This window comes from Populus euphratica, unplaced genomic scaffold (genome assembly GCF_000495115.2).
Source record: "Populus euphratica unplaced genomic scaffold, PopEup_1.0 scaffold46.1, whole genome shotgun sequence".
Classification (NCBI taxonomy): domain Eukaryota; kingdom Viridiplantae; phylum Streptophyta; class Magnoliopsida; order Malpighiales; family Salicaceae; genus Populus; species Populus euphratica.
This window is the reverse complement of record NW_011499852.1, coordinates 2,761,144-2,776,620: the sequence shown is the minus strand read 5'-3', so window position 1 is coordinate 2,776,620 and position 15,477 is coordinate 2,761,144. Positions and strand designations below refer to the sequence as shown.

At 31.8% G+C, this 15,477-nt stretch overlaps 2 protein-coding genes across 4 annotated transcripts; one reads left to right on the top strand and one right to left on the bottom strand.

Moving 5' to 3' along the window:
* The first annotated feature begins 1,219 nt into the window (after positions 1–1,219).
* LOC105121942 (LIMR family protein At5g01460-like) lies at positions 1,220–6,094 on the top strand. The gene is made up of 14 exons (XM_011020818.1): positions 1,220–1,758; positions 1,853–1,938; positions 2,353–2,468; positions 2,634–2,744; positions 3,050–3,148; positions 3,260–3,382; positions 3,870–3,932; positions 4,010–4,074; positions 4,378–4,487; positions 4,583–4,697; positions 4,813–4,878; positions 5,266–5,376; positions 5,476–5,542; positions 5,661–6,094. The coding sequence occupies exons 1-14, from the start codon at positions 1,409–1,411 to the stop codon at positions 5,706–5,708; spliced, it is 1,530 nt and encodes a 509-aa protein (XP_011019120.1). The 5' UTR covers positions 1,220–1,408; the 3' UTR covers positions 5,709–6,094.
* Positions 6,095–10,582: 4,488 nt separating this feature from the next.
* On the bottom strand, positions 10,583–14,619 carry LOC105121939 (GDSL esterase/lipase CPRD49-like). Of its 3 annotated transcripts, none has more exons than XR_841624.1 (7): positions 13,544–13,779; positions 11,914–11,991; positions 11,608–11,748; positions 11,391–11,467; positions 11,152–11,298; positions 10,726–10,999; positions 10,583–10,677 (listed from the first exon to the last, which is right to left on the bottom strand). XR_841624.1 is itself a non-coding variant. In XM_011020815.1 (7 exons), exons 2-7 carry the CDS (start codon positions 13,652–13,654, stop codon positions 10,789–10,791), a joined length of 765 nt encoding a protein of 254 aa, XP_011019117.1. In that variant the 5' UTR covers positions 13,655–13,688; positions 14,604–14,619; the 3' UTR covers positions 10,688–10,788. The 3 variants fall into 3 exon arrangements, 2 of the variants coding, with proteins under 2 accessions (XP_011019117.1, XP_011019116.1); XM_011020815.1 differs by lacking the exon at positions 10,583–10,677 and adding an exon at positions 14,604–14,619 and having other exon boundaries at positions 10,688–10,999; positions 13,544–13,688; XM_011020814.1 differs by lacking the exon at positions 10,583–10,677 and having other exon boundaries at positions 10,688–10,999.
* Positions 14,620–15,477: the final 858 nt, after the last annotated feature.

Below are 15,477 nucleotides of genomic sequence, written 5' to 3'. Positions count from 1 at the left end.
GAAAACTCTTGATTATGTGATCAATAAATTTCCAATAAAATAGATAATAATATGAAAAGTTAAAAATTAGATTTGATAAAACTCTAATTTAACAATAAAACTTTTTTGGATTGAAAGCTAATAATCCTAAATTAGTAATTAATTATTATAAATTTAATAATAAAATAAATCTCTAAACAATATCTAATAAGTAAGAATAAATCTAAATTAAAAATAAATAAATAATATTAAATAAATAAAATAGGATAATGAAAACAAAATTTTTATACTAAAATTTCTTGATGCAACCTGAAATTTTATATTTCTTGTATTCTTAGGAGATTTTGATCCTGATTTTAAATATATCATTTTTTTTATATTAAAGAATTAATAAGCCTACCATATACTATATATGATTGAAAAATTTGATATATCTAGATCAATTTTAACCACAGCAACACCCCCCTATAGTAAAGTTAATTATCTAAATAAATCTTCCTAATTCAAATTCGATTTGAGTTAGTGCACATAACGTAGCAGCTATTGACATAGCAAAACATGCAATATAGATAAAAACTCGAAACGCCACTTGAGCAATCTAGATAAATGGATCGTGCATAGAGAATTTGTTTATTAAAGGATAACATGCTTAAGAGCTGTCTTTAATTATAAAGCAAGAATATAGTTTAAATGTCAAATATATGTTTTTGTTTTCCTTCATGGAGACGTATATATGTCGTTATATACTCGTTTACAGCATATAGAATGCTGATGTACGGAGTGCAATACATAGCAATCCATAAATTATTCGTCCCTATTTGGCTTGGAATGAGTCAAAGGATTGCTTGACTAACATTGTTATGTACTTGTAGCTTGGCTTATTGGTTTAACAAACAAGCGCAGGGGCTGTTTTACACTAACATAGTATAATTGTTTTGAGCAGCCTGGGTATTAAATATAATATTTCAAAAAGGCTTTGACAATGCAGAGGCTGTGCCAATAGCCTCACCCTGAAAAAACCGTGGGCTTTGGTTTCAATCTAACGATCATTTTTTTATTTAAAAATAATATTTTTTAATATTTTTATATTTTGATATAGTATATTCAAATAATCTGAAGATAAAATAAATTAATTTAAAATAAAATAAAAAAATTTAAAAGTTTTCTAAAAAACAAAAATAAATAGACTCGTTGACAGTAATACTCGAAAACCCCAAACCCACCTTTAACAGATCCCATCTCTCTCCGCTATTAAGTATTAACCCCCTTCTATCAGGACAAAACTGTCATTTCCTCTCACACGCCACTCTCAAAGCACCTCGCCGGAACCAAACCCAAAAAGAAACCTCCCCTTTTAAACCAAATCTGAAGAAAAAAAATTACGAAACCGTAATTTCTTCTCGATTTCAAATCGAGAGAGCGTTGAAAAATGGGAGATTTCAATTTAGCACTGGTAATCGTAGCTATAGTAGTATGCATCATCGTGCTCTTGTTCAATGTCTACCTCCTAGTCAATTACCAGCATCCGGACGATAAGAATCAAGCTTATTTTCCCAAATTCGTTGTCGTTTTTGGCCTGTCCGTTGCCGCTATCTCGATTTTGATGTTACCGGCAGACGTAGCGAACCGGCAAGCGTGTCGTCATGCGATTTATAATGGCGCTTGTAATCTTACCTTGCCAATGAAGGATCTGTGGATTGCTGTATACATTGTTGATGCTGTGCTTGTTTTTTTCATTATTCCTTTTGCGATGTTTTACTATGAAGGGGATCAGGACAAGTACGTTTTTTTATTTGATTTTTTAGGAGATTATTAATTTGTAAATTGAATCTCATTTTAATCGGGTTCGTAATTTTATCCTTTTGGCTTGCAGGAGTGTAGCTAAAAGAATTAAAAGTGCTTTATTGTGGGTTATAACAACGGCGATTGTGTGTGGTCTTGTGCTCGGCATTTTATACGGTATAGTTGATATATATATATATATATATATATATGATTTTAATTAGTAATTTTTTATTGAAGAAAACCAAAATGTATGTTGAGGCGTGGTTGAGATGGTTTGTTTTAAATATTTAGCTAAAGAATGGTGTATGAAGTATTCTTTTGGAGTTCATGAATTGATGCGGTACAGTTAGAAATGTGAGTCATTGAGCTAATAATTGATGATTTAAATCAGCTAGATGAAATTCTTATGGTTAGATGATGTTCGGGTGAGGATTTTGTTTAATGGGCGTGTGTGCTTAGTTGTTGAGGGTAACTTTCTATGTGTTACATGATTAGATGAAGGTTTAGTAGGTTGGTGTTGTGTTCGTGTTGATTGATTAGAATGTAATGTACATGCTATTGGTTTAACTCTTTTTGTGGTTATATTAGGGGTTATTGGAAAAGTTGACTTCACTGTTAGGCATCTCTCTTCGACCACAACTACTTTTCCGAGTACTTGGGCTTTCTCTGGCAGTCAACCATGTATTGGAAGTGGTTCACACCAGGTTCTGTTTCTGTATAGTTGGTTAGCTATGTTGTTGTGGTATATTATTTTACCTGTATTTGCTTCTTATATTGCAGTTTAATAGTGCAATTAAGGAACTTTGAAACTTATTCTTATGCATGTTCCTGTGTTTTCATTTTTCTCATTTTTGATTTTCTGGTTGCAGTGCTCTGCATATCTTGCAAATGCTTCCTCAGAGAAAACTTGGACCATGCGTGCCACATTTCCAGAATATGTTGTTGCTCTTGCTACAATTGTTGGATCTGTACTCTTTGCGGTATGATCATTCATGCAGACTTTTGGCTTCTGATTTTATTAAAAAATTCTGTTCTTTTGTGAAATATGGAATCAAATTTTGAGTGTGGTTTAGTGCCCCTCTATGAGTTCATCAAAGATCAATGGTTTGAAAAGAGTTGGTGCCTGGGTAAAGGTTCTGTGATGAAAACATGTGGATGCCTAAATATGTGCAAGTCTCCAAAGACCATACTCATTTGTCATAAAAATTCCTTTATGTGTGAATTTCCTTTCAGCTTTGTCCATGTGGAAGAATATCGTATATAATATGCTCTCTCATTTGTTCAGATATTTGGTGGTGTTGGGATTGCTTGTTTGCCCCTGGGACTTATCTTCTCTTTCATCAGGCGTCCAAAGGCTGTTATCACACGGTCACAGTATATTAAGGTTGTTTCGTCCTTGCATGACAAGTAGTAGTGTGCAACTACATACCTTAAATAGTTAAGGGAAAGTTCATAAATTTTCTGGTTCTTATGGATAGCTGTTAATATCATGCAGGAAGCAACTGAACTTGGTAAAAAAGCGAGAGAACTGAAGAAAGCAGCTGATGCACTCCATCAGGAGGAAAGAAGTGGTTCCAAGGGTAGAAAATGGCGTAAAAATGTCAAGTCAGTAGAAAAGGTAACTGTGAAGTTCTGTGCTGCATGCTTTTAATTAGCCTCTCTCCCCCCCTCTTTCTTTCATTGTTGTGCAGTGGGTTCAGTGCATGCTCGGTGTACTGTTAAGCAGGCAGGGTTTGAACTTGAATTTGTGGCTGACTGGCTGTTTTTTCTGTGTTGCTCACCCTAAAGCTTTGAGAATTCTAGTTTAGATTCAGACTTGAGTTTTACAAAACTTAGTTGATTCTGTTTATTTTCTGAATTAAAAGATGGGTGTAAATCAAGTAATTTTTGTTTCCATGCTATGATTTAGTATGATTGTTAAAATGTTTTGGAACTTAAATCAAAGTATTTTATTTCTTTCGAATACCTGTACAAGCTCAAGATTTTAATATAAGTTGGTTGGTTACTACAAAAAGTGGTTACGAACAATTTGATGGTTTGGTCAGTTCATTTTTAATCTCTGTATTGGTTGCTGGACTTAATTTTCATGCATGTTTAAACTTCAGGAATTGCTTCAGCTAGAAGAAGATGTAAAGCTGTTAGAAGAGATGTACCCGCAAGGGGAGAAGGTGATAATCCTAACTCCCTGACTAGCTTTGAAGCAGAACCACTATTTTACCATTAATGTTCTTCTCTGTCATTTCAGGCTGAGACAGCCTGGGCTTTGACGGTTCTTGGCTACTTGGCAAAACTTGTCTTGGGAATCTTAGGGTAAGTGCAGCCACATGTGTGACTCTTCAAAGCTCTATGCATTTCTTCTATTACCTTTAGAGTTTCTCTGTTTTCCATTCCATGGGAGACAGTAGTAGTTCCTTTAAGCAGTGCATATTGACCAATATCCTAGAGAATAGATGAGTACAGAGCATCCTTCCAAAGCATAGATAGGATAGTATTGTTATAAAAACTGGAAAATGCTCCATGTGGAAGTTGAAGAATAAGAAAGAAGTACAGATAAATTGTCTTTGATGTTTCTGACCTCGGTTGCTTTTTCTTTATAATTATTATTATTATTAGGTTGATTGTTTCAGTGGCTTGGGTTGCTCATATTATCATATACCTGTTGGTTGATCCACCACTTTCTCCTTTCCTGAATGAGGTCTTCATCAAGTTGGATGACATATGGGGTAATTTTTTATACTCTAGTGTTTCCTTGTTTGCCCTTCCCCCCTTTCTTACTTGGTGAGCTTACCTTTAGATGTATTTTCTGCTACGTTGCCAGGTCTTCTGGGTACTGTTGCGTTTGCTTTCTTCTGCTTCTACCTTCTGCTAGCAGTCATAGCTGGGGCAATGATGCTGGGCCTGAGATTAGTTTTCATTACGATTCATCCCATGAAGTAATAGATACGGCAGCTCTTTTTTTTTTAAAAAAAAAAATCTTATCATGTCTCTGTTGATATATAATTTCAGCAGTATTTTGATGGCTTGTTAATTGAACGGACTTGTTTTCAGGTGGGGAGCCACTCTAATGAACTCCTTTCTTTTCAATGTGGGACTCATTCTCCTATGTTCCATTAGGTTTGCATCTTTGATCCCTGAGCATCTTGTTTTCTAAATATTCACCAGTTTGTGTTGCCAAAAGCTAATGCAAGATTTGGTTATAACTAACATTTGTTCATATGATTTTATTATCCAAGTTGACATTTAGAGGCTTGGAGAATCTGTTAGATAATGATGCTATGAACATTTATGTCCCTTGTCTTTTAATTATTTGCAATAATGAACTTCACAATGAAACCTTGCCCTTCACCTTCCATTTCCTTCATCCTATGCTGCAACTTTTATTGTGTATATTGTTTTGAGAATGCTTCTATTCTGTGTTTTATAACAACAGAAGATAATTATTTTGTGATAGAAAACTTAATTTCTAATCATTGAAAAATATATTGGCTTTTGCAATTTCAGTGTGATTCAGTTCTGTGCCACTGCATTTGGCTACTATGCTCAAGCAACTGCAGCCCAAGAAATTTTCGGTCACACATTGCAGTCACTCCGTGGAATTAAATATTTGTACAAGTGAGCTCCAACATAAACATTCTTTGCCCCTTTTTTTTATTCTATTTGTCCCTGTCCACTCCACTGATCTTGTTGGACACATTGGTGATTGCATTACAGGTATAACGTGTTCCAAATATCATTTGTTGTTCTGGCGGGTTTGACTTTTGTTTATTATGCTGCCTTTGTAAGTAGCTCCCACTTTGACTTGCTGTATTTATTACTAGTATTCTGGTTATGGTTATCAATCTTGTTGCCTACACAAATCTGGATTTTGCTTTTCACTTTTTTTAAAAAATTGCTAGGGATGGAGAAGAAAAAAGCGTAGTGGCAGGTTCCAACTTTCCTCATAAGCATGTTCTGTACCAGAAGTGCATGTACCTGCCTGGAGGCGTCGGAATTCATTTGTATCATCTGTTTTGGAGTTTGTTTCATTTTTGGATGTCTATGGCCCAGGTGTGTTAATGTTGAAAGGTGTTGAAAAGCGGGCGATATCATCCTAGCAAATTGGGCTGGCTAGTGGTAGTGGCATTGTGAGTGTTGCTACTCTTTCTGCTTGTTTTTTTCCCCTTGTGTATGTATTATTCTTTATTTAGTTAGTGTTATACCATTGCTCGGGCATGTACCGAGTATCTTCAGCAGTCATAGATGGGTTTGTACAACTTCCGACGATGTAATATAACCATTGAGAACAAAAGTCTTAGAAGTCGTTCAATGTTCATTCTTCTGTGTGCTTTTATATTGTTGCCTTTTTACCGAATTCTGTTTTTGCCATGTTGACATGCAAAAGCATTCCAAGCCCTGCTACTCGAAAGATCATTCGAATTGATGATTCCTGATGCGAGTTTTTTCTTTTCTTTTCCCGTGTAGGGTATGTTTGTGAAATGGTACTCGAAGGAAAAAAGAGTTGAGGTTTAATTTTAAGAAAAAAATATGTGCTTTTGCAATCAAATTATTTTATCACTCATGCAAAACAGCCAGGACAAGCTCAACCTCTCACTGGGCTTGTGATCTTGAAGCGTTGTTTATGTTTTAGTTTGTGGTTACGGGAACATTCATTATGATATGGTTAAACATCGCGATGATGCTTCTCCTAGTGAAAATAAAAATAAAAATGGTGTTAGGTTCTATTCCCACGTAAAATCTCTAAGCAAATCAGGCTAAGAAACATATATAATTTTTTTTTTGTAGAAAAAATAAAAAAAATTATAAGTCTTAATATTTTAATTATTTGATTTTCCTGAATGAATTTACAGCTATATAAATCACTGCTGATTTTTGCTATTATTGATATGGCTACCACTACTTCAATATATAGACCAACAATCTTTTTCGTCAAGTCTTAGACTATTCCTTCAATATATAGACCAACAATCTTTTTCGATCTTTTTCGTCAAGTCTTAGACTATTTATAGACCAATAATCTTTTTTATCAAGTTTTAGACTATCCATTATCCAGATTTATAGTCAACATTTACGTTGCTTAGGCTGAAATGATCTCTACATCCAAGTCACTTGGATTTGATATAACTACTAAACCTAAATAACTTAAATCAGACATAACTATTAGATCCAAGTTACTAAATCTAGGCGTAAGTTTAGCAGACTCAAAAGCATGGGTATAGCAGACTTAGGCACAGGTCTGGTATGGATCTAAGCGTCATAGGTCTAACAAACCATTTCAGACCTTAGACGTGTTGGTTTAGCCTTGGTTTGGCAGACATAATAATATGCTTGGGTACAATAAACATGCCTAATTTGACAAACAACTAACAAAGAGGATAATTGTATACTTTAATTGTAAGGAGAGAAGGAAAAAAACATAAATAATCAATCACCGGCGATAATCTAACCATTATCTATCTACACGTGCCATACTATGTGGTAGAGGGCACAATTGCATATCTAGTGAGACGACAAATGGTCATATTTGACCACCAAGAAGCACCACACGCACCTTCTTAATAGAAGTGAGCACTGCCTGTTCGCTAGGGAAGAAAAAAAAGTCAAAGAAATGTCTAGTAAAAAGATGAAAAATTAAAAGTGAAACTACTATTACAATCTATAGTGAAATGTTTCTCGATCTATAATAATTTCTTCACATTGTTTAGCCTGTTTATTAAACCCGGCCTGATAGGTCAACCCTATGATTGGATCGGTTCGGGTTTAATAAAAAATCAACAAGGGCAACAACCTGGTCGATCCGGCGGGTCAACTCATGACCTGGGCAAACCCGGAAGAGGCTCGATGTTTTTTTTTAAAAAAATATAGGATTTGAAACCCATTAGTAAATATACTCTATATTACAAAAAAAAAAAGTTATGTTTTTTCAATGTGAAATAAAATTTTTTTTGGTTTAAATACTTCAACTTAAAAGAATAACATATTATATTTTCAATGTAGGATTTGAAATCCTTTTGTATATATACTCTATGTTCCCATGAAAAAAGTTTTCAATGTATAAAAAACTTTTTGGTTTAAATACGTCAACTTAAAGGGATAATATAATATCTTTTCAATGTGGGATTTGAAGCCCATTAGTATATGTACTATGTTTCTAAGAAAAAAGTTATATTTTTTCAATGTGAGGTTTAATTAAAATATATAGTATATATATTTTATGTTTTCAAGAAAAAAGTTATGTCTTTTCAGTATAAGATAAAAAGTTTTTAGTTTAGATACTTTAACTTAAATGAATAACATAACCATTTTTTCCATGTGAGATTTGAAACCCATTAATATATATATTTTATATTCCTACGAGAAAATTTATGTTTTTTTAATGTGGGATAAAACACTTTTTGGTCTAAATACTTCAACTTAAAAGGATAACACAGTTTCTTTTCAATGTGGAATTTGAATTTCAATATGAGACTTGAAATCCTTTCGTATGTATATTTTATATTTTCAAGAAAAAAAATATATTTTTTCAATGTGGAATTTGAAATTTATTAGTATAGTATATTTCCAAAAAAAAGTTAAGTTTTTTCAATGTAAGATTTGAAACCCATTAGTATATATATTATATGTTCAAAAAAAATTATTTTTATAATGTGAGATAAAAACTTTTTTTGTTTAAATACTTTAATTTAAAAGCTTAACATAATATCTTTTTAATATGAGATAAATTTTTTTTTAAAATATTCTTTTAAATATCATTATTTACAATATGTATAACCTATATTTATATAGATTTTTTCTTAATTTTTTTATATGAATTATTAAAGTTTTAAATATTTTTAAAATTTTTCTAGATTGATTCGAGTTGTGCCAAATTGATCCATAAAACCAGCAATTCAATCCCTTAACCGAGTTAACCCTCAAATCAGATTTAATAACTATACTATTTAGCTTTTATTATAATTTCACAAATTGCATAACTTCACCGCAAAAGTAATTAAAATCATGTAAAGTGTAATTCTTACCTCTTAATCACTAAAAAATAAAAAGAAATCAACGAAGAACCAAGCTCTTCCTTCACTTCTTCTCTTCTCCCAGAATGTTCTCTCTATACCCAATAAACCCTATAAATTCTTCAATTTCTCTAACTTAAGTCTCATTTAAATTTCTTTTGATCACTAAAACTAACCCTCTTTGATGTAATTTTGATTTAATGAAATTTAACCAAGAAAACCCTGAGCCCCCCTTTGTTTTCCAAAGTCACTGGACATAAGTGAAAGGGAGGGGCATTTATAGTTAATTTTTTTACTATTTGCTGTTTGATCCTGTTTTGCCTTCTATATTTTATTTTGTCCCCACAAGATTTTCTCTTTCTACAAACTTAGTGTTATTTGTCCTTCTTTTTATTCAATTTCACCCTTTCTTCATTTAATTCAATTTTTATTTTGAAATTAACCCTTGCATTACCAAGTTAATTGTTATGTACTTCACTAGTATCGTGAATTCTTTTAACTTGGGGTTTACAAACTGCAATCTCGACCCATTTTTAAAATAATGTACACGAAGTTTTAAATCTTTAAGAAATCATTTCAATCTATTTAATATCTCTTTATTTATTTCCTAATTAATCCATTTTATTTGGGTTTACAAATTCTAACCTTAGGTAGTGCCACATTATACCCAATGATATGGCTGTCATGGTTTTCCATGACCTCCCCACGATTATAAATCTTTGCTTAGCTCTTGTGGTTTGTTCTTGCCATTGCCTATGGTTTTCAGCTATAAAGTCTTAAAGTTCTTAATGAAAATACTTCGTGTTTGTTCATCAAGCCTTGTATTATGCTCTTTTAGTGCCTTAATCCTGTTGCTTTTCATCTTGGTTCACCTTTAGAATTGCTATAGATCTTAAGATTCTATTAGTGACCAAGGGTTTCAAGCTCTAATATCAATTTGATATGGTCTTGATCAGTCCTTAGCAAGTAATATGTATATACTTAGAATTGGAAGAAGAATAAGAGAAATAATAGATAGAACATGGCAGAGACAGAACTGCTCAAACAAACTAGAATTTTATCAGTTGAATTACAAGTTTTTGTATATTGATTCATTTATACAAGAATCCATCTTCTCTAACTAATAACCAAACTTGTGATTAACTGCTAACTAATCCAACTGGATGACTATCTAATTAAAATTTCCATGTGTAATTTTCTTGATCTAGTTATAGAATTGCTTAACTTCCCATGACAAAGACTATATATAGTTCCTTCGATTAGACAAAACTTTCCCTGTACGAGCTACATTCTCAACAGTAGTAATGAGCTTGCAGATTCCAACAGCGACCGCATTATTCATACTGGACTTTGACTTGACACCATAATGAAATTAAAACATTCTCACTAATTATAGTAATATGCCTAGTGGAGATTTCATGGAGGAGGTTTAAGGTGCCCGTGTTTAACTTACTGATATTCCAGACATGCTTGCAGACAACCTATGGTAGAAAGCAATTATGCAGCTGGATATTGTAATTTCAGCATCAGTTCCTTTCCTTTTTGGCTTTCATTTTGACAATCCCTGAGACTTTGTCTCATGAGGGTTGGTGCTTGGTTAATGATACTTGCCGAGCATCATGTTGATATTTTGTTTGCGTCTACCTCGTATGTTAAGAAGGCTCTCTGGTTGTTCCTTCTTTATTTCTCTTTTTCAACTATTATATAATAATTATGTTTCTCTTAAAACGATCTTTTCCTATTCCTTCAACTTGGATTTTCAATGAGTAAGAAAATATTCTTTGTGAAATAACTTTTTTTTTCAAACCGCAACATTTATTAGCAGTATCTAGCCATTCATTTATTGCCTGTGATCTGAAAGCTATGTTTATGTTCTAGTATGTGGTGATGAAAATATCCAGAATGATAGCTATGTTTATGTTCTAGTATGTGGTGATCAAGATATTCAGAATGATAAGGTTAAACATCAAGATGACGCACCTCCCAGTAGAGGGAAAAAATAAATAGTGATTGTTGGGTTCTATTCCCACTGAAAACTTCCGAGCAAATCAAGCTCAGAGACATTTACGGTCTTTCCCTCAGGACTGACCATATCATACGGCGAATCCTCAGAAAATTCAGTCGGCATTGCCTTCCAATGAAGACTTGGTTCCCAGGTGGCCTCTTTGATGACTTTCAGAATCTCCTTGACGACTATCTTGTTCCCCTCAGGTGCAAAATGGACTCCATCCCTGCATACAAGTATCAGAGATCAGCATAAGATAGGAGAGAGTACTCAAAATGGATTTGGCTGGGGTTTGATTAATAAAGCCTGAAACCGGAAGTGATCTCTGGTTTTGTTTCTTCTTTGTTTTTCAGCTGGAATATTAGAAGATAAACTTACGTCAAGCAAGCAGTTTCCCAATTATCAATTTGCTGCATTGCAGTCCAAAGATCAATTGCCTTCAGGTTCATCTCACGGCACACCTCTAAACATGCTTCTGAATATATCCGGCAGGACTCATTTGTTCGAACCATATCTATTAGATCACTGTTTGAAAAACAATGGATCCTCATTAGCATTGTCCAATGCATTGCAAACCAAAAACAAATCACAGAAACGACAGAATGAAAATAACGCACCTCAGATGGGCACGAATTTGTTCGTCACTGACAGGAGGAGCGGTGAGAAAGATGACGCGAGTCTTCTCCGAAAGGCTCTGGTAATCAGACAACAGTGTTAACGTCCCAAATTGCATGCACACGGGAAGTGGGAAATATTCAGTGTTCTGTCTAATAGTGCTTGAGGGTGCAATTCTGTGCTCCGGTGAAGCAACATTCTACTTTTCCAGCATATTACCTTGAGATGTATAGCAATCTTCCTGACATTCTCAATGTACTCAGAAAGTGGCACATGAGGACCAAGTCCAGATGCATGAGGGTGGATAGAATCGTTACCGCCAAAATAGACTATCACCAAGGAAGGTTGTTTGGCAGCATCCTTGATTGATAATCACAGAAAATCAGAATCCAAGCATGACTATAACAAGTTAATTAGCAGCAAAAGAAAAACCCTAAATAGAAAAGAAAACAAAACTGCAGGCAAATTCTTTAAGCTAAGACTACTCTGGTTCAGGTCTCCCTGTTGGTGACAAAAAGAATACACCTTTGGAAAAACTTGGTCAAGAATCTGCACCGCACGCCTTGAATTCCAACCGGAGTATCCTCGCAATACTATATCTGCCTGCGCCCATTTGTAAACCAAAGCTAGTCATTGCGAAGGAAAAACTTTATCCTATAGTAGTCATCACATCTAAGAAAAATGTATGGTAAAAAATAATGTCACTTTTAAAATTGGAATTCTTTTCTTGTGCTCCAGATTATAAGATAAAAAGGAAAGAAAAGAAGCTCCCTGGTGCTACACTCAATCACAGGAGATTGTTTATTAGGATAATTTTTGTTATTTCTTTATATATAGGTCTAATTAGATTACTTATTTGCATTTCAGGTTTGATTAAATTTTTTATACATTAAAAAAATATTCAAGTATTGTTAATATAATTTTTTTTAAATAATTTGTATAAAAATTAACTTGATAAGTCTAACGATAACTTAGACAGTTTTAAAAAACATAATTTAACTGGAAAAGTTTCAAAATTGTATTTTTTTTTAAATTTATAATCTGAATCACAAGACCGTGATAATCTCATAGAAAAAAAATCAAAATTTTTTTTGAAAGTCAATTCTCAATCAACGTAATGTTAAAGGATAAAATTAAAAAATAACAAAAAAACAAAAAAACTAGGTCAACAGTAGTTAACCTAATAATCTAGATTATGAAACTAAAATAACTTAATAAAAAATTGATCAAAACAAATTATGAATCTTAATTTTCAATCAATCTAATATTGAATAGTGAAATAAAAAAATTAATTAAAAAAGAAAACAAAATAAAAGATATGAGATAACTTAGATTAACCCGTCAAATTCGTAACTAGACCATGAAATTAAGATAACCTTATAGAAAGTATACCAAAAAAAATTATGAGGCTTAACTCTCTATCAACTTAATATTGAAGTATGAAACTGAAAAAAATAATAAAAAATAACAAAAGAACCCGAGTTAATCCATAGAAATCGTAACTTGAATTATAAAATTAAGATAATCTTATATAAAGTATATTAAAATAAATTATAAAATTTAATCCCCGATAAATCTAATATCAAAAAATAAAATTAAAAAAAAAACTAAATTTAAAAAAGCAAGAAAAGAAGAAAAACATGTTAAAATAAAGAAAATATTATGAGGAGGAGAAGAGTAATTTCATCCCCTCATTTAGTTTTTTTTTTTAATTCATAAACCATAAAGGCATAGAATTGCAAGCCACCATGAATCCATGTACTGTCTAAAAGATAAGAAATGTGGATCCCAGCAACATGGACATGAAACTTGTGTTGATAATCCACGTAAACCTTCTTAACGGCCCACGTATAAGCCACATGATATGTCGTTGGATCATAAGATTTCGCAAAATTCTCACACCACATGTATTACAATAAACAAAAAAACAAAAAAATTATATCTATTTATCTATCTTCCTTTTTTCGTTGCATAAAAATATTTCAATTCGAGATTTCTCGAAGGAGAAGAAATATATTGAAATGCAGCTCACAGACAAGGATAGTCATTTACGAGTTATATATGGTTCAATCAACTATTATTATATTATTCGAATTCAAATCCCCATGAAAAAGGAAAAAGGAAAAAGGAAAAAGAAAAAGGGAAAGAAGAACACCTTGCGAGCATAGATGTGAGCAAGAAGAGCACCCCAACCTTCATTGCTGTAGCTGAACTGAACTATTGATGATCCAAAGAGCACGAACTCTGGCCTCTCTGGTCCTACCATTTCTTTTCTTCTCTTTGTTTTTCTGTGATGAATCCTATATTTATAGAGCGTTTGAGTTTTCTTCTAGAATAAAGTGAGACAAAAAGTAAGGACGGCATCTTCTCGGCACTCTCTACGTTCAGAATTGAGATTATGGCCTTGGTGCTTTAGTGTTTTCTAGAAAATAAAGTTTTTAAAAATAAATTATTTTTTAATATTTATTAGTATAATAAAAAATAAATTAAAAAATACTTTTAGTATTTAGTGATCTTATAAAAAATGAATTGGAAAATAATTTATTAATAATTTATTTATTTTAAATTTATTATAATAATGAGAAATAAATCCTACCGATTAAAAAGTTAAATAAGAATAAAAATAAAAAATATATAATTTTATAAATTATCTTCAATAAAATAAATAATAATCAAAATAATAGAGAATAAGTCTAAAAAATAAAAAAATAAAAATAAAAATAATTAATATCTTATAAATTATTTTAAATAAAATAAGTAACAATATAAATATAAAGAATGAGAACTAAATTTAAATAATAAAAAATTTTAGTTAAAAAATAATAAAATAAATATTATAAAAATAAAGACTAGAATTAATATAAAAATAAAATTTTAAGAAATAAAATTGAAAAATAAATATTCAAAATAAAATATATATAGCAATCAAAAGTTTGAGGATCAAATTTGATATAATCAGTAAATAATATGATATTTTTAATTTTTTTATAATTTCTAGAAAGTGTTTTTTACTCAAGATAAAATAAAAATATTTTTAAAAAAATCAAATCAAATTTTTCTTTGATTAAAAAATATTTTTTATCAATCAATTATTTTAAAATAAATAAACATAAAAATAATTTTATAAAAAACTACTTCACAAAAAAACAACTATTTTATAAAAAACAACCACAATTTTCTATTTTTCTTTTAAATTGAAATAGCGTTAAGATAACCGTCGGGTGTTTTGAATTTCAATGTCAAATAGGTGGCGACGAGCTCCTAAATTACAAAAGCGTTAATTGGCTCTTTCTTCAAAACCACTGACGCGTTTATTGTATTGAAGAGAGAGAAACAGAGAGAGAGGCCATTGGCACGCTTCTTCGAATTGTTATATTAAATACCTACACTGTCCTTACTTCAAACTTTAAACAATAATTACAGAAAATACTAAAAGAGTTCTTTTTGCAGCTAGCCCATCTCATAATTCATTACGGATTCGTACAGTAAATTTATCAAATTATTTTTGACAGAGAAACTCAAAAGCTGGCTTTAAAGGTGTTTTTGGACTTTTACATGGGATATATTTGATATTGTGGAATTGATAAGGGATTTGTATATCTTTTTCTCACAATGTAAAATTTTAAATACCTTTGGAAGCAAATTTTTGGTTTGCTTTGGGAGAAGAGCTTTTTTTTTTTTCATGAGCATAGTAAAATTACCAAAATATTTTTTGATTTAAAAACAAATGCTTTTTTTTTTTAGGGTTTTAGCATCTTTGTATTATGATTTTTTGTTTCGTAAATTTTGGGTGGAGTCAAATGTTTTGGTATTAATAAAATAAAAATAAAAATAAAAAACTGTTAGTTCGTGATAAGAACATGCCAATATATATATGAAGGTTATGAAGGCTGTTTGCACCATTTGGACAGCATTTGACACCTCTTCTACTATGTAAAAATACCTAACTACCATCTCAGGCGAAGCATCTCAGGGCGATGCTTTTTCCTGGACCAGCTCATGTTGTCTTAAGTGCAGCTATTAGGAGGCAGCGGCTGGATTTCTCTCTCCAGCACCTAGATGAAAAATATCCTAATGTGTTGTATAATT

What these genes read in the sequence shown, in the direction of transcription:
- LOC105121939 (XM_011020815.1), bottom strand. Translation starts at nt 13,654, where the DNA reads ATGGTAGGACCAGAGAGGCCAGAGTTCGTGCTCTTTGGATCATCAATA. An exon ending in TTGACCAAGTTTTTCCAAAG is followed by an intron (nt 11,749 to 11,913) that starts GTGTATTCTTTT and finishes TTATCAATCAAG; the next exon opens with GATGCTGCCAAACAACCTTC. An exon ending in AGATTGCTATACATCTCAAG is followed by an intron (nt 11,468 to 11,607) that starts GTAATATGCTGG and finishes TCTGATTACCAG; the next exon opens with AGCCTTTCGGAGAAGACTCG.
- LOC105121942 (XM_011020818.1), top strand. Translation starts at nt 1,409, where the DNA reads ATGGGAGATTTCAATTTAGCACTGGTAATCGTAGCTATAGTAGTATGC. An exon ending in TGTGCTCGGCATTTTATACG is followed by an intron (nt 1,939 to 2,352) that starts GTATAGTTGATA and finishes TGGTTATATTAG; the next exon opens with GGGTTATTGGAAAAGTTGAC. An exon ending in CTTGTCTTGGGAATCTTAGG is followed by an intron (nt 4,075 to 4,377) that starts GTAAGTGCAGCC and finishes TATTATTATTAG; the next exon opens with GTTGATTGTTTCAGTGGCTT.